The sequence below is a fragment of the Artemia franciscana genome, chromosome 3 (genome assembly GCF_032884065.1).
Source record: "Artemia franciscana chromosome 3, ASM3288406v1, whole genome shotgun sequence".
Taxonomy (NCBI): Eukaryota; Metazoa; Arthropoda; class Branchiopoda; order Anostraca; family Artemiidae; genus Artemia; species Artemia franciscana.
In genome coordinates, this window is record NC_088865.1 from 48,986,602 (window position 1) to 49,005,522 (window position 18,921).

The following is an 18,921-nucleotide window of genomic DNA, read 5'->3' on the forward strand; positions in this document are numbered from 1 at the left end:
AAGAAGAAGTAAGTTTTATTCAAGTTAGGATATTTCAGACTTTCTAAATTTAAAAGATTATAGTGATGTAGGGGTAGTGGACTCATTCTTGGACAGCGTCCAAAGTGGTTGAACTATCAACCAAGGAAGTTCAAGTTTCTGACCAACCAGATCCAAGCTCCACAGATGTTTGTTCCAAGAGTGAATCTAGCAATTGAAACCCACTTAAAACTACAAATATTTATAAATCTCCTATTAAAGTCTTTCTCATATTTTCTGATAAAGCATATAATATTTTAATCTATTAATTTTTTTAATATATAAAATAGCTTAATTTGAGTCCGTCCTAAGCTCCTGTAAAGCGCGGTGATTTGAGCCAGTCTTGAACCCTTAACCCTTGTAAAGCACGGGCCCAGAAATACCAAACCTTTACTCCTTCTTGCTTGTCTCTGTAGCCCTGTGCTGCCTAATCTTAGGCTCAATCCTTTGAAAAATTGTTTTATGTCTTTTAGAAAGGAGGAGGCTAGGAGTTTGAAAACATGAATAGTGGCACTAACTTGGGTTTTACATCCCTTCCAGAAAGTTTTTTTCTGCTTAGTTTCACTACGACTTTCATTTCTAGATAACAGAGGTGCGAAATTTTTTCAGATAGCTTAGGGATAGAACCATCTCCGAAATTAACATCTGGGGGGCAAAAACACATTGATCAAACCCTCATGCTGTAGTCGGGGTTAACTTAATATGGTAGCTCCATTCCAAGAAAAAAAAATATGCTGACTTCTATGTGACTTTTCTCATGCTTAAGAAGTCATTATCCATCGAAAATACCAGCCTTTCGACCAGAAAAAAGCAGTTCATATTGGTAGAGGTCTGTAAAATAAACAAGAAAAACAAGAAAAAAACGTGGGTCACTCTTTTGTTTTTAAGTATGAGCGGGCATCCACCAAAGGTGAAAATTCTATGATTTTTATTGTTATCTTATGCATTTGATTATAGACAACCTACCTTACGTATTGTTGAATTGACAAATTTACTTCAAATTGACTTTATTTGTGTTTAGTTAACCAGATTGACTTAAAAATACCTACTATTTAACATTCACAGCCTATAATGTTTTTTATCACTCTCCGACACTAACTATTATCTGCAAAGAAAATTGAAAAACTATATCCAAAACTTTGGCCCTAAAATCTAAACAAAATATAAATAAAATGGATTCGCTACTAGTCGAATAGCGGAGGAAACAATACCGCTAATACTACCAGTAAAATCTCATTGTAGCACCGTACCGCATGAGGCCAACTCAGATGTACACACGACCCCCCTCTAAGGTTCCAAACTTCACCATATACTCCTTGCTATGAGCATACTTTCTATTCGCCCTAGGCGGTTCACAGCAGAGCTCGTAAGGCTGGGACAGTGCGAAAACACAGTAAAAACATCAACATGTCAACATAATAATGATTCCAAAATTTAACTGAGCAAAGAAAAAAAAAAAAACTCTGGAAAGAGAAGTAACAAGGTGAAGTTATTAAATAAATATCGGGCAGGAGGGGCATTGGATGCCATCCCAAACACAGGGACGCAAAAACAAAACACACAAAGAAGAAGATCAAATAATTAAATTTTCCATCATCAATGGTGAATAATCAAAATTTTAGCAAACAATCTTTAATATTTGCTTTTTATAATTTAGCTGAGATTATTGGGATTGATCAAACAGAATTTTGTCATTCAGCTTATAATTGTTTGCAACGAAGAGTATTTGGTACCTAATCGAAAACTAAATAATTTTTAACGAATTATTGTTTTTGATATAATCAAGTAACACATTTTTATGTTGTTGTTGTTATTTTGTTTTCTTTTTTCTTCTTCGCCCTTTTTTCCAGTTCTTCTGTTTGATTTTAGTGCTATTATTTAATGTAATGTTTAGTCTCCCACTCCCACAGGCCAAAGAGCTTTTGTGGTGGTCTACAGCTTTGCATTTTTTTCTATGTTTTCTTTAAACAAATTGATTGGCTGATAGATTGATTGACTAGAAAAAAGAGAGCAATCTACAGATTGATAATTTTAGGCTCTTTTTCTAAAGTTAAGGTCATGTTTTTGACGGTTTATATCTGATGGTCCAATATATAGCCTTAGGCTGTATACAGAACTAACATTGATTAAGAATTACGTCATTAGATTGCTTGGTACTTGTGTATTATCCAGAACACTCTCAATAAGTGAAGTTAGGTTCTTTCGTGAAACAAACTACGATGCAGGTACATTTTAATGAAATATTTTATATATAGAGGTGATTAGGTTAGGTCAAGTTAGGTATTTGATATAATGCACCCCCCCCCCCTAGTGTGCAAATATATAGCCCAAACTTTTGATAAAGCTAACGAAATAAAACAAAATATGATGAAAATATAATACTTTATTTGGAAAATTGTAAAATTACAACTTAGAATTATGTACCCAGAACGCAGAAATGTCGTTAAGAATCACGTTAAAAGGAGGTCTTCCTTCTGTCTTTGCTGCCGCCCGCCACATGATCTCTAATAAGTATGATCGCAAATGATGGCGGGATGTTCCTCGGTGCCTTGTGGGCAACAGCCCCTTATCCTGGAAAAATATAATTGCCTCTTTTTCGGTCTTTGGCAAATCCCACGTCTTCATTTCAAAATCCATGCTCAGAAATCATCTTCTATGACTATGCGTAGCAAAATAAATTGAGTTTTGTCTTTGTGGCTATGAAACCTGATTTTCTCAGCAAAATTCTTGAGTGTGTTCTGAATTGAATAATGAACAAGTACCAAATATTTTATTAAAATCTACCTGCATCGTAGTTTGTTTTACGAAAGAACCTAAATTTACTTATTGAGTGTGTTCTGAATAATACACAAGTACTGATTCCTTACTTTATGATTCTTGTCAACATAACATTTATTACCCTGACAATAGCCCCTCCCCCACTGATAGACTCATGCCCTAATAAAATACTTATTTGTTATTCTTTCCGTTGTCTGATCTGTTGTAAAACTGGTTACCCTGTGTAGACTTCAGATGCAGTGGCATTGGTATAAATTGAAGTGATGAAAAAGTATTTGCCCTAGTGATAAAAAGAACAAAAAACGAAGGCTAGATTATAGCTAGTATAGCATCTTTTGATTCTAAAAATACAGTGTAACTCCGGGAAATTGTAACGTCGATTCAATGTCCTTTGTGCCAGTAATAGCTCTGGAGGATCTTCATCCTTTTTATCCGAGTTGACTGTGAAAGCTCACCAAAGAAATTGCAGAATCTGTATGTGCTTGCCCGCTTTGCCATCTTCATTAGCTTTGTCTTTCTCTTAAAGCGGAATCTAGTTACATGAAAATCTTTTCATACCGGTAATTTTTTAAAATTAAAAAGCGTGGTTTTTCGACTAATGGCTTCAAGGAGGGTGTTTCTCAGTTTTCTCAAAAATAAAAACTACTGGAAAAATCCAGCAAGAGTTTTACGACATGGAAATTATCTCAGTAAGTAATTGTTTATTGTGGTTCTTCTGCCTGGTCGTACACTCTAATGCTCTACCCTAGACACAGGGTTACCACTCCTGGAGATTTATCACTATTTCTAGTGATTTTTAAGCTGCCTGGTGATTTTCTTCTAGATAGTAATTTTGTTCTAAAAAGAATGATTATTTCCCTAAATCTTGTGATTTTCCATGATATAGGCCTAGTGTGCAGATTTGCAATTCAATCAAATAAATCAAAAGCTACAGTAAGCCAATTAATAAAAAAAGAAGCAAAATAGTGATTCGTTATAGTTCCTAATATTTCGAGATTAGAATTTTTGCAAATATATCATCTTTGAAACTTTTGATTTCCCACCGTATGTCCATGTCAGATATAGACCCCAGAGCAGTATCATTAAGGTAATAGGCAAACCTAGTTAATTGCAAACATGCTCTATACTTACTTATTCACATTGTTCAGGTCAAAATTTTGTCTTCATGTATAGCCTATGGTTTTTTTCTCTGTAATCTATCAGTTCTAAATTAAATTTTCTTCTGTTAACATCTTTGAAAGTACAATGGATAAGGGATATGAAATAGGCCTACAACATCTATATCTGCAAATAGAACAGAAATGGAGTCATAAAAAAAATAAGAAGGTATATATACATTGATTAGCCTATAATCTTCTGAATAAAAAAAAGAAAAAGAAATAATTGAATAAAAAATTAGACTTAGTGCTATTTATAATAGATAATATAACTAGATAGATCAAATCCAATGTAGTTTGATGATTGAAGTTGGTATAGAGTAAGAGAGAGACATCTACTCTGGGAATTGTCCAATGGTTTTAATCTTTACTTCTAATAGCTTATGCCTATCTACTCAAAACTCCAACAATTTTCCAAATTCTCTTATTTATAATTGAAACATTTAATAAGTGCAGGCAATGTCCTTTTTTGGATTCATGTGCTAACATATCCCAAAGTTTATACTGTAAGAAGAGAGCAACACAGCTCAATAGTTACCAAAACTGAGAAATTTAGATATCAATTTATATATCGTCAGCTTCTCATGTTGGTTTTAAATATTTAAGATTCATTAAGCTTATTTTTACCCATAAAATGACACAAAACTGCAAAAATTTGCCTGATTTTCAAAAGAAGATTCACCCCCCTAAAAGTCAAAGAATTTTAATTATAATCACATCTTTAGATTCAGCATATCAGAGAACACTACTTTAAAGGTTTCAAGCCATTATCTGCAAAAATTTAGATTTTTTTTTCTAAAAGAAATCACAGATGTGTGTTAATTTGTGTTTTCTTCCCAGTGGTGATTGTTTCAAACCAATGGTGCTAGAACATCAATAGAGGGCTCATTTGAATAGAAATTAAAATTTTTAGTGTCCCTTTTATTTGATCAAAAAGATTGAGTGGCTACTAGCACCCCTTCCATCTCCCTTTTTGCCCTCTAAACTGTTTGATCCAAAGTTTGAGATAGCTATTTTGTTTATCTTAGTTGAAAGGCTCCAAAACTGTACCTTTAGATTTAACATGATTCCTACAACTGTGAGGATAGGTCTGGGGATGAAAGTATGCTAATGATAATTTGCTAAGGATAATGTACAATCTGCAAAAGCCATTTTCACAGCCAAAAAGGCAAATAACAGGTGACAGAATTCACTGGACTTTTATAATTTGGGCTATATATTTGCACATTACAGGGCTGAGGGTAAGGCTATGTTAATTACTTTACCCCCAAACCCCCCCTAATGTGCAAATATATAGCCCAAATTATACTATTATATAAACTAAAGTATTGTCTTTTACCATATTTTGGTATATTTCATTAGGATTAACCTAACTTCACATCTTGGGTGGGTTCCATATTATTTATGAGTACCTCTTTTTTTTTTATTAAAGAAGCAATAGGACCAATGCTCATTGAAATTTCTGAAGGGCAGGCAAATTTTTCCATAAAAATATAAAAAGGTGATGTTCAAAATTGTTGCTGGGTTCCCAGTAATTATACTAGCTCAACTATAGTAAAAAGAAAATAGTTTTTATACTTTTTGGGAAAAAAACTAGGGTTTTGGTTTGAGGGCAAGGGTTGTAAGTTATGCCCCTGGGGCATGTGAGTTTCTTATGGAAGGGATGGTTGTATAAACTTTAAAGGTGGTTCATTTGGTTAAAATTGGAAGCTCTAGTTCTCTTTTAAGAGTTGACAGTGATGGAGGTCAACTACCCCCTCCTCTACCCCTCTTTTCACCAAATGAATGTGATTGAAATTGTGTGATGGCAATTTCATTTAGAATAATCCAAAGAACTTTATTACTGCTACTACTGTTCCTGCTACTACCACTACTACTATGATACAAGTACAATTAAGGCTACATGTATGAAGGTGAAAATTTGACAGAAAATAGAGGGGGAATTTGAACAAAATCAAAACACACTATGCACATGCAGATTGTCAAAATGGCATATCTCAAAAACTGATTTGGGTATTAAGTTGAATACCTAAAGGGGAAGATTAATTAACAAAAAGGTAATATATTCATGACACTACTAACACTAATACCACTGCTACTTTTACTTATACATTACAATTTTATTAATGCTACTGCTGCTACTAAACTACTCCAACTACTACTTCAAGGTTAGAGTATTAAGGTGAAAAAGGTGTCAAAAGCACATATCAACAATATTATTGGAATGGCTAGACTAAGTGTCTACAACTATGCTATCTATAAAAACCTTATATGCCCCAAGGGCATAACTTACAACCCTTACCCCGAGGGCTGTGGGGGAATTTTCATCCTCAAAGACATAATTTCCAGAACTTTCAACTGTGTTGAACAGAATGCCTATATACTAATTTTGATCAGAAGTGTTTGGGGAAATGATGGGCATGGAGGGAGGGAGCATTTGCCCTCTGATCACTTTTGATTATTAAAAGGGCACTAGCCCTGTCAATTTCCAATCAAATGAGTCCTTTTTGACGTTTCTATGGCAACACTTTCTATATAACCTTATGTACACCCAGGGCATAACTTACAATCCTTGCCCTGAGGGCTGTGGTGGGGTTGTCATCCTCAAAGACATAATTTCCAGACCTTTTGGCTACAGTGAACAAAATAATTATCTCAAAACTATAATTGGAAGTGTTTGGGGGAATGGTGGGTGTGGGAGGGGGGTAAGTTGCCCTCCAAACACTTTTGACTATTGAAAAAGGCACTAGCACTTTCAATGTCCAATCAAATTAGCCCTTTTTGAAGTTTCTATGACAATACTTTCTGTAAAAAAAAACATTATATGCCCCCAGGGCATAACTAACAACCCTTGCCCTAAGGGATGGGGGGGGGGTGTCATCCTCAAAGACATAATTTCTAGACCTTTCAACTATGTTGAACAAAATGGCTATCACAAAATTTTCATTGGAAGTGTTTGTGGAAATGGTGGGCATTGGATTTGCCCTTTGATCACTTTCATTTATTAAAAAGTTCGCTAGTCCTCTTAATTTCTAATCAAATAAGCCCTTTTTGAAGTTTTTGCAACAACTACTTTGATACTAAGTGCCCTGATCTAAGAAAAAACAAATAAATAATACATTGTGCTGACATTGTTCTTTACTTCTGCAGCACTTTTGTGGTGCCTATGATTACCTTAACTTGCACTTTAGAGTAAATTAATATCCATCTTGATCTGTGAATTGCTCCATATATGATGATGTGGATGATCAAACATCAAATCCATCCCACTGGTACTTCTAGGAAACACCATTTCATTTGACATCTGGTAACTTCTTGAAACCTTCATCATTGGGTGCTGAGACTGTTGTATTTGAGAGACTATTCCAGTGGTTTTCAAAGTATTTTGAAATAATACAGGCAAAGTTCTAGTTGAGGGACTTCTTGCTGTCTTAGAAAGTAGTTGAGTTAGGTGAATGTAAATTTCAGGAGCAAAAAAGTCATCAGAGGTCAGTACCCTTTGGAGAGGGAAGAGATGTAGTATGACTTCAAAGTAAAAAAAAAAAAAAAAAACATATTTCAAACCTTTTTTAAAAAATAAGCTAGAATACAAGAATGATCATTTTAGATGATTTTCATCCACTGGTTTGATTTCAGATGTATCTTTACTCTGAACTTTTTACTCTGTAATTGTTTTCAATCTCTAAAACAATTGTAGATGTGCAGATACACATTATATACATGTTTTTACTGTTTAAGAGAGAAAGCTTGGGTTTCAACCAAACATTTTTACACAACATCAAGACTGCAAAAAGTACTTGTAACCATCATATACCAAATTGAATCTGGGTTTATCAGCTAGATAGAGTAATTTACCACTTGACTTATTGCTCTTGCTGGTGGTCCAGCATAAAGAGAGAAGCCACTTGTTGCCTCCAGTCCAGACGGTCCTGTGCTAGCATCATAGCTTTTGTCTTGGGTGCTACCCATCAATTTCAGGAAGTGAGCAAGTCTGTCCTAGAACGAGGACCTCCGCGTGGACGCTTCCAGCTCTACATCGAGGTATCAAAACTAAAGACAATTCTGGTTGTCATGTGGGCTAGGTGACCATACCACCAAAGAGTTTATACAGCAAGCTGACGTGAGTTAAGTGTCTGGCTGGTAAGTGACAGCAATTGGCTGTTGGAGACAAATTCATACCACTTGATCCCTTTGATTTGTATGAGATAAATAAAAAACAAGTTTTTTAACTGAAAGTTAGGAGCAATATTAAAACTTAAAACAAACAGAAATTACTCCGTATGTGAAAGGGGCTGTTCCCTTTTCAAGACCCCACTCTTTATGCTGATTCTTTCTCTCAACTCAACTTTTTAAAACAGTAAAAAACTTTCAGTAAAAGTTACATCAAAATGCAAATACAATTATTGTCTATATCATAAACATTACTCTCCACTGGACAGTTTCAAGTCAATTAAGATTTGGGAATATACCTGCCTTTAGCTATGTTTTAACCATTAGAAGTTAAGGAGTGGCAGACTGAGAAAACAAAAGGTTTCTTCCTATGACTAATTTGGTTGGTAGGTCTATTCCTGAGAGTTTTATTAACATAGCTCATAAAATTTCACACAATTTCAGAGTTGGAAAAATGTCAATGTCTTGCATTCTACCATTTTACTAACTTACCCAAGAAATAGTGATTTTAATAGCAATGAAGACCACACTACCTTCCATCACAAACATCAAAAACAAGAAGAACAATATTTATGTTGAACATATTGAAAATTAGGCGTTAAATTCATATTTCTTGAAACATATCTTTTGGGGACGTTACATGAATGATGTAATTTAGCTTTGGAATTGTGGAAAGAATGAACTTAGGGGTTTATAGGTCACCTTAAGACATAAGATAGAAACTTACAGTTTACCTTAGAAATTAAGATTGCAAATAAAATATCATTCCTAGATGTGTTAATTCTTTGTAGCATAGATAAACCCAATTTACTATTTACAGAAAACTAACTCAAAACAATAGATATTTGCATGTTAAATCAAACCACCCCCACAAGTTAAAAGAGCTGTCGTAATCTCTCTCATTGATCATGCCCTAAACATTTGTTCTGATTCCCACATCACAGCTGAACTAAACTTTATCAGGACATGCTTTTTGGAAATTGGTGTCCTATTTCATTCATTAATAATACAATTAACCGTAGACTGAAAAGATACTTCTGTAAAATCAATGGTAGTTTACCATGTGAGAATCCCGATAAGCCCCCAAACATAATTTACCTCCCATATATCCCAAAAATCACTAGGAATCTTAAAAAAGTATGCACACAAAATAATATGTACATTGTATTTACCAATAATTTCAAAATCATAAATCTCCTAAATTCTGGTAAAGATAAAACTCCAGTTACTCGCCAAAGAAGTGTCTATCAAAAACCATGCGGCTGTGGCAAATTCTATGTAGAGAGAACTCACCAGAATTTCGAGAAACGCCTATAACAGCATGAAGATGATATCACCAAAGCTGTAAATTCTAATATTGCTTCTGTTTCTTTTGATTCTGCTTTAAGCAGCCATGTATTTGAAAATCCTAGCCACAAAATACTTTTTGAAGAATCCGCCCTTATTAGCTATGACCTAGGCATGAAGCAGGTAGTTCAAGCAGTAATTGAAGTCAGACTTGAGATTAATAGTAATATTTCCTTAATTAGGGATTTGGGGGAATATTCACTAAATGCTCTATGCACAATTTTAATTGAAAACGATCTTACAAAATATTTGAAAAAAAACCAGTAAATACTAACACAGAACTAGTTACAAAAAGACCTTTGAGGTTAGCTGCCAAAAAGGCAAGATTAGCAAAAAAGCGTGTTTTTAATGAATCTTCTTTTATTTCAATGAATTGCCTTGTTTCACTTCACTTTGTTTATCTCTCCTAGTTGAACTTCGCTGAAGTAAGGATGCTGGGACTGTTTTAAAAATCATTTTAGTTTTTATTATTGTATATTGTTGTAAGTCTCTTTTCTCTCATATATTTATGTTTTGCTGAGGACGGCCCTTGTACATAGGGCTGGAATATTCATTCAAATTATAATTCCACTGTCTTACGAAAAGTATTCCTTATTGTTCTTCTTATTTTTGATGTTTGAAATTTCGATTTTTTATGTGAATACAACCATATTGGTTAACTACCTGTTATCCCTGAAATCAACTATCTTAGTAGAAACTATAGCAAATAATCTGTGACCTCATTTTTAGATAATTATAGTCAAGCTGCTGCAATTAGATGTTTATCAACTAGTTCAGTTTGTAGGAGTGAATCCAATTCAGACTATCATACAATCATAAAGGATGTTGAAACTGGTGTGGGTTCTGTTCAAAAGAAGGAGTTCCAGGCGGAAACAAGGATGTTATTAGATATAGTTGCTAAGTCATTATATTCAGAAAGGGAAGTTTTTATCAGAGAATTGATATCTAATGCCAGTGATGCCTTGGAAAAGCTTCGTTACCTTACCTTGACTGGAGAAAAGCTAGTTGAAGCAGATAGGCCACTGGAAATTCATATTGCAACTGATCCTGCCACAAATACATTCATTGTGCAAGTATGTTCCTTTTGTTTTATTTATTTTTGTTTAATTTTTTTATTTATTTGTTTTTTGTTTTTGAAATTATCTTTCAGCTTGAGCAGTTTTTTGTTACCATAACTTATGTTAACTAATTCTTTATTCGATGCATAACTGGAAAGTTTTTTTTTTCAGAAACACATTAAAATATAAGGTAAAGTTTGCAATTTTGTAATTAGCGTAGATCGAGTTGGGCCATTTGATTAGCAAACCACAAAGTCTACTTATCAGGGTCACAGATGTAGTCACATCCTAGTAAATGCAGACTGCAGTCTATAGTAAAAAAAAGTGTTTTCTTTTCTGAAGCAAAGGTTCTGTTAGCAATGTCTCTTAAAAAAAATTCTAGCATGGCTGAAGAAAATGTTTAATGCAATGTAACTTCCCAATTAATATAAATAAAGAATAATAATTTTTACCTGGATCCAACTCCATATTATTTTAATCAGAAATACTAATTTTAGTTTAATTAGTCAAATAAAAATTTATCAGAGTTTTTTTTGGCGTGTTTTGAAAAAAAAGTTGAAGTTAAAAAATGGGGTTAGATGAAAAGTATAGTAAAACAAAAATTACCCAGGATTTTGAAATTTGCAAAGCTACCCAGGATTTAGAGTTCTCCATTTAAGACTTTTGTACATAGCACTAATCCCTTTAATGTATTGAGCTAGTGTACGATACACCAGTATGACCTTCACCAAAGCTAATCCATCAGCTGAATCAAATGCCTCTTCATAATTTATAAAACTGAGGACAAAAGGGGTCTGATGATTCAGAGATTTCTAAATTATTAATCTAAGACACAAAATTTGCTCAACGCATCCTCCCCCTTCCTGAAACGACACTGTTCTTCTGTTTAAATATTATCTACAGTATACCCGTTTTTTATCGAAATTCCTTCTTCTTCTAAGCAAGAGTTCTTGGGATTCACAATTCCTTTTCAGCTTCATTATCGTTATCAAACCTCATACAAAATATGGATGAGACATCAACCTTAAATTCTCCCAAATATTTTTTTTTGTCTAATTGATCGAAACTGAGACCTTAAACTTCCTGAGAATTGAATTGATGTGACAAAATAGGAAATTAAAAATTTAATTTTAATTAAACTCTAAAATTTAAATTAGGATAAATTTCCTGGCACTATAACTTTATGGATAATTTGTAAAACTTTAAAAGAATTTGATGTATATCTTACTCCATGTCTTTATTTCCTGGTCTTGCAATCTGCACTCCACTTCTTTGACTAGCGTATACCTATGTGGTAATTTCCTGAAGACTCTTCCCTTCATTCCAATACACAGAAAACACACACTTCTGTCCGCTTTACCATTATGTTTTTCTTCAATATCCGCCATCACAAAAGAAACTAGTAGTCACATTTTGTTATCAGACCTTATAAAAGCCAATAAAAGATAAAATGCTAATAATAAATCTATTTTTTTAATGAAGTGAATACAGAAATTCAAAATTAAAACGCAGAGAAATTACCTAAAGTAAGTAGCAGGGTTTTATGTACTTTACAGAAAGCTTTTAAAGGAGGCCATTGACGGTCAATCATTTTGATCAAAAGCTTCCGTCAGTCGATTGACTCAAGCATGATTGATCGTCTTGGAACCTGTTTGACGATTGAGTCAAGTGTTGATGGTGACTGATTGAAAGTTTGAATTACTCAATCATTTTGGTCAAAAGCAATGTGTTACATTAGCTCTGGTCAAGATTGAAGGGTCGATTGAATGTTAATTAAAGGTCAATCGATTGACGGAAAGTTTTGATCAAAATGGTTGACCGTCTAGGGCCTCCTTAACTTATTGCTCCTGCTGGTGGCTCAGCGTAGAGATGAGAAGCCACTCGTCGCCTCCAGTTAAGATGGTCCTGAGCTGGCATGATACCTTTGTCTGGGGATAGCATAGAAAACATATAAAATCTGCATTCAGACTTTCAAGCTTTACAGTTGACTGGAATATTATTTCCAAAGTTGTGGTAATAAAAAAGTAAGATAAGAAAAAAAACAACTAACCAGTAAACTCCACGGCGAGGTTTCAAACTTAATACTTTCACCAGAATATAATTACTAAACCTACGTACAGAGGATAATAGCTCCGATTAACTTCTCAACAGTCGAGCTAATTTTCATTTTTCCACGTTTCTTTTTTACAATTAGCAGAGAAAGCTGTAATGTTCCTAAAATTGTCAAGAGTTAAAACTTAGTTAAAAATAAAACCTTGTGATTATAATATCACACATAAATTTTCAGTATCATTTACGACTTCGACAATAGCAAAACGATAAGCACTAAGACAAGGCTCAAGTGACCAGAGCAAAAGTTAACCGGTTCGTTAATGCTGCAATCAAGTGGGTTTAACTTCCTTCTTCTAAAACAGATATTTGTTTTCACAAATTTAAATAAATTTAATAGATTTAACATTTAGAAATTCTGACAACAAAGAGAAAGCTGCACACATCTGACTTGCTCCACTAGTAATTGGAAATCTAAAGAATGAAATTGTGATCACGAGGATTATATCATAAGAATTTTTTGTTATAGTAATTTCAAATAGATAAATATCAATATCGGTCTGACTTTGCCGGAAAATTAGGAGATAGCTCATTGGCTTGCAGCATCTGAAAAGCTATATATATTGTCCGAGTTTCAGAGGGCACATTGCCCAATGGCACCACATTTGTCTCTTAACATGAAGTTTCACGCTCCATACCAATTGGAGAGACGCTTATACACTATTGCAATATTGCTCGCAAGTATAGTTGGGAGTGGTAAACTCAGTGGATTTCCTTTCCTTGGGGAAGGGGTTCGGAAACCCCTCAAAGGTGTATTTTTTAGGGCCAAATTCTCGCGAGCGGTCCTTCCTATCAATACGGATTTTAGGGCCAAATTCTCGCGAGCGGTCCTTCCTATCAATACGGACAGAGGATTTACCTTCAAGTATCTCCTCAGTTGGAGGAATATATTTGGAGTATGCATGAGACTAGGCTATAGAAGGGGATTTCGCTTTGCTCCCCAACTATTGTAAAGTATTTGTATTGTGGACTTATTGTCCATAGATCTCCTCACCCTCAAACTCCTTTTTCAAATCGTTTTCCAGGTAAAACGGTTATTTCTGGTACTCATAGGAGTGAACATAAGAATAATTAACGACGTTACCATTTCCCTAGGTTGTTATTAAGTAATGCTGAACGCCTTAATTTTGAGAAGCCTATTGAGCTTGAAATTAAGGTGAATGAGCTAGCATCAGATTTAATTTGTATAACTGAGGTGCAGTCCAAAAACCTGGATTCTCTGAAGATGGCTTATTTTGATGGGTTTATTAAATTTCGCCCACATGATCATTACCTTGTTAAAAAGGGTGGAGGGGTAATGATTTTTCATTGTGATAATTTGTCGCCAAGGGAAGTAAATGTTCCAGGAATAAATGAGCATGATGAAATAGTTTGGATTGAAGTCAAGCCGAAAGTTCTACCCCGCCCATTAACTAATATCATTGTTGGTTGTTTTTATTATTCAGCCGGCCAAAAATCAGAGCAGCGTAAAGATTTCTTGGGAATCTCCATACATCGCTTGATTACCTCCAATCTAATCATCCAAATGCTGAGATCCTACTTACTGGTGAGAGAAATAAACTAAATACTAGTCATCTTTGTCGGGAAGCTAATTAAAAAAATTGTTAATATCCCGACAACAAAAGGTGGTACTTTGACATTATTTGTACAAACATGCATGAATTCTATCAAAGACCCAATTCCCTTCCCCAACTTGGTGACAGTTACCATTTTACGCTTTCGTTAAATCCGATACAAGATCATATCCGCAAGTATAAAATTGATGTATTTAAGTATCGACCAATTACTGATACTAGTCTACTCAATTTTGGAACATGGCTTTCAGAAGAACAATGGGAAGATGTATTCGCTGCCGACGAATCGAATAAGAAAGCCGAACTTTTCAAGGAAAACTTTTTTAATCCAAAAAGTCTAATCTGCAAAAATTAAGACTGTTTCGCTAAGGAAAAACTGAAGAAGCCAACTTACTAACGAAATCTGTGAAAAAAATAGATTCGGAAAGATTCAACACAGTATTACCGTAATAAAGTAAGTGAAACAGTAAGTGAACTCTTTCAAGCACGACCGAAGCAGTGGTATAATACAGTCAAGCCAATCAGTGGTAAAACAGTCAAAGATATTGACTTTAATCTTGATGTTCCCCCTGAAACTACAGCTAATTCTCTAAATAAACACCTTGCCGCTATTGTACAAAACCTCCATGCTCTCTCATGTAACATATCCTGCCCCCAGCACCAGACCAGGATATCCCTGTAGTACAGCCTGGTGATGTTGAGCCGAAAATACGAAAATACGTAAACTAAAGAGAACTTCCGTATTCCCCGTTGATATTCCAATTGATTTAGTAAAAAAAAAAAATTCCTGATAAGTTATCAAAACCTTTATCAAATATTTTTAATACAATAACTAGTTGAAAAATTTCTGAAGGAATTTAATGTACCCCATTTTCTAGTCAATATTATTGTATCTTTTCTGTCAAATAGGAGTCAAGTTGTTAAGTATAATAATGTTTATTCTGATTCACTCCCTATTTCTTGCGGAGTTCCGTAGGGTACTCTTTTAGGTCCTTTACTATTTTTGGTAATGATTAACAATCTTGCTAAGGAATCAGCCAATCGATGGAAGTTTGTGGATGACATGTCATTGCTCGAAAAGTGCAGAAGAAACAATAAGAGAAGTGCAATGGAAATTCTCGAAGACGTTGCAAGTGAAGCAGCCCAGTCAGAAATGAAAGTGAATTCCCATAAATCTCATATTATGACCTTTATTTCCTTAAATCAAAGCCATCATTTATAACCCCAATACATAATGAAATAATTACAACAAAAACTAAAATTTTAGGGGGTCACACTGACTAGCGATTGAAATGGGAGGCCCACATTTGCTCTATTGTTAAACAGGCTCGTGCATCTCTGTCTCTCCTTAAGCTATTTAAATTTTCATTTAAATAGCACATATCCTCCGCCTTTCTATATCTTTCATCCGTCCACAGCTTGAGCATGCTTGCCCGCTATGGCATTTTGATCTTACGGTGGATCAGTCCGATAGGTTAGATATTATCCAGAAGAAAGTCTTGAGAATTATTTACGATCAGGGCAAAATGCCTTACATTCTGCTCCTAAAGGTTTGGTCTTTTGACCAGTCTCAGGTGCCAATTGAGCTTACCTTTGTATCTGAAGTGACATCTGTCGAAATCCTGCGTAATCGAAAAAAGCTCAAAGGTTCGCTTATTTTTGTCAACGAGGAAAAGAAAGGCAGGAAGTTTTCAAACTAGCGCGAAACAAATTCGACAAGAAGAACGTGTGGACTCACCAAAGAAAGGCAGGAAGTTTTCAAACTAGCGCAAAACAAATTCGACAAGAAGAACGTGTGGACCATGAGAGGAGTTATTTATGTGAAAAGTGGCTCGTAAAATATTCCGTTTAAATCGATTAGTGATGTAGCTGAAATCCATGATTTCGCTAATGAGCTGTCGATAGCATAAATAAACGGTGGTTTCTTGTGTTCCTTGTGACTGTGCAGTATGAACCGCTTCCAGACTTTTTTGGATTCCTGTTTAAAATTAGATGCGATTTTGAGCCCGACAGATGTAAATTCACAGTGCTTCATGTTAATGCTCAAGGTTTACAAAGTGCGTATAATGAACTCAAGTTTTTGCTATCATCTAGTCAAAAAGATATTGTGGCCATATGTAAAACGTTTTTGTCTAGTTCTTCACCTATGTCTATGTTCGAGGTTCCTATGATGAAAAGTGTATCTCGCAGTAGGAAATTGAATGCACGAGGTGGACAGGTGGTCTGTATTCGCCAGGATTGTTCTTTTAGTGTAATAGAGGTTATATCAATTTGGGAAGAGGGTTTATGTGAAACGTTATTTGTGGAAATTAACCCCACGAGTGGTGGTTCGTTTATATTTGGTTCAGTATGTAGACCTCCATCGAGTAACCCAAAAAATTTTTTTGAGGTTTTTGAGTCGGTTCTTTTAAAACTCAGCGAGTCAAAGAAACCAGTTATTGTATCAGGGGACTTTAATTTTGATTTGCTGAATTTAGATCTTAGTACTCATAATGAATTTTTGAATATTATGCTGTGTGCTGGTTTTCTTCCCAGCGTTTCTCTCCCAACTAGGGTTACAAATACTACAGCTACACTGATTGATAACGTATTTTTTTCTGTTCATTCAGTTAAAGCGCTGAAATCCTCTGTAATTCTATCTGATATGTCAGACCATTTCCCAGTGAGTGTCCTTCTGGATTTAGGGAGAGTTAATACTCGTTCTTGGGATGCTAGAGATGATACTTCACATAAACGATTTGAGTGGATTGATTTTAAGCCACTACGTGAACTAATTAATAGTAACGATTGGAGTCTAGTTTATGGTTCAAATGATGTTATTAAAATTTATTTCTGATATGATACGGCTCAGAGAGGAGGCTACTACAACTAAGTTTATACATGGGAATTATTCAAAAAAATTTGATCCTTGGATTACCGAAGGAATTTTGATTTCAATTAAGAATAAGAATATAAAATTTAAGAGGTATTTAAAAAATCCAAGTGATGCCTCTTTTGAAGAATATAGAGCATATAGAAATAAGAAATATGCAAAAAGAACATATAAAGATAAGTTTATTTAGTATAAGTCAGATATGAAAAAAATTTGGCAATTGATTAATGAAAGAATTCGACCTAGCCATAAATCTAAATCTAGTGTTGATTGCCTAGAAGATGATGGAAGGAAGGTAACTGACCGTAAAGAAATTTTGAATACATTGGGAGACTATTTTAGTTCAATAGGAAAAAAGCTTACATCGGATTTTTTTTCTCCATTGTTAAATGTCCCTACCATTTCTTTTGATAATGATCATCAAACTGAAAACCCTTTTGATTTTTCCGAAACGACGCCCCAACATGGGAAAAAAATTATCATGAAGCTTAAAAATAGTTCTTCGTCTTATGAATTTGGTTTTTCTACTCGAACAGTACAACAGGTAGCTACTGATGTTGCCCCATTACTTTCACTCATATATAATTTGTCATTTGTACATGGAGTTTTTCCTGATTTGTTGAAGAAAGCTAATGTTATTGCACTACATAAAGGCGGAATTACTAGTGATCCTTCAAATTATAGAGGCATATCACTTTTATCAGTGTTTAGTAAACTTTTGGAAAAGATAGCGAACCATCAGCTCCATAATTATTTAATTGGTAAAAATATTTTTCATCCTTCTCAGTTTGGTTTCATTAAAGGAAAATCAACGGAGTTGGCAATTCATCAACTTCTGCTTGAGATAAATGATGCAATTGACAGTGGTCAGCATGTGTTGGCGGTATTTCTTGATGTCGCCAAAGCCTTTGACACAGTCGACCATCGTCTGTTGTTAATGAAACTCCAAAAATATGGTTTTGCTTCAAAATCTTTAAATTTTTTAAAAACTTATCTTAGGGATAGAAAACTTGAATGTCATGATAGAATTCATGGTATCCGTTCGGAAAGTTTTTTGACAAGTTGTGGGGTCCCTCAAGGGTCTGTCCTGGGACCGACCTTATTCCTTCTATTTATAAATGATTTGCCTGAGGTATTACCACTTTGTAAAATTGTAATGTTTGCAGATGATGTTGTTATTTTTGCATCCCATGCTGATTTATCCATACTCTTTCATAATCTTAATAACACACTTTTATCTGCAGGGGATTGGTATGCCAGAAATTTACTTTCATTAAATGAGAAGAAATGTCAATATATGCTGTTTTCTCGATCTGGTTCTCAGAAAACTGAACAGTTTTCTCTTTATCTAAATGATAGGTACTAAAACGTGTTGATAAATTTAAATATCTTGGAATTATTTTGGATGAAAATCTGTCTTTCCGTGAACACGTGAAAACAATGTCTCTAAAAATCTCGCGAAATATCGGGATTCTTTCTCGTTTACGCCATTTTTTCCCAAGGAATATTTTAAAGACAATATATTTTTCTTTTGTTTATCCATATTTTCTTTATTGTGTTTCTGTTTGGGCATCTACTTTTCCTTCAACGTTTAAACCTCTTCAAAGTCTACAAAATAAAGCCCTTAGATTAATGTTTAATGTTAATAGTAGATCCTCAGTTAGCCATCTTTATGGATCTTCTGGTTTCTTCTCTGTTCATCAACACCATTTTATTGCCATTTCTAATATTTGCCACAATTATGTTTTTGGACAACTTTCACTAAATTTCCCAAGATTATTCCCGACAAATTCACAATTCCACAATTACCCAACATCTCATAGCTCTGATTTCTCTTT

At 34.4% G+C, this 18,921-nt stretch overlaps 1 protein-coding gene across 1 annotated transcript in view; it reads left to right on the top strand.

The window, feature by feature from the left end:
- Positions 1-3,339: 3,339 nt before the first annotated feature.
- Positions 3,340-18,921, top strand: part of LOC136025357 (heat shock protein 75 kDa, mitochondrial-like) — a 49,360-nt gene continuing 33,778 nt past the window's right edge. The window contains exons 1-2 of the mRNA XM_065701297.1: positions 3,340-3,485; positions 10,200-10,543. Of these exons, the coding sequence (XP_065557369.1) occupies positions 3,395-3,485; positions 10,200-10,543 (435 nt within the window). The 5' untranslated portion in view covers positions 3,340-3,394. The remainder of the gene's footprint in view (positions 3,486-10,199; positions 10,544-18,921) is intronic.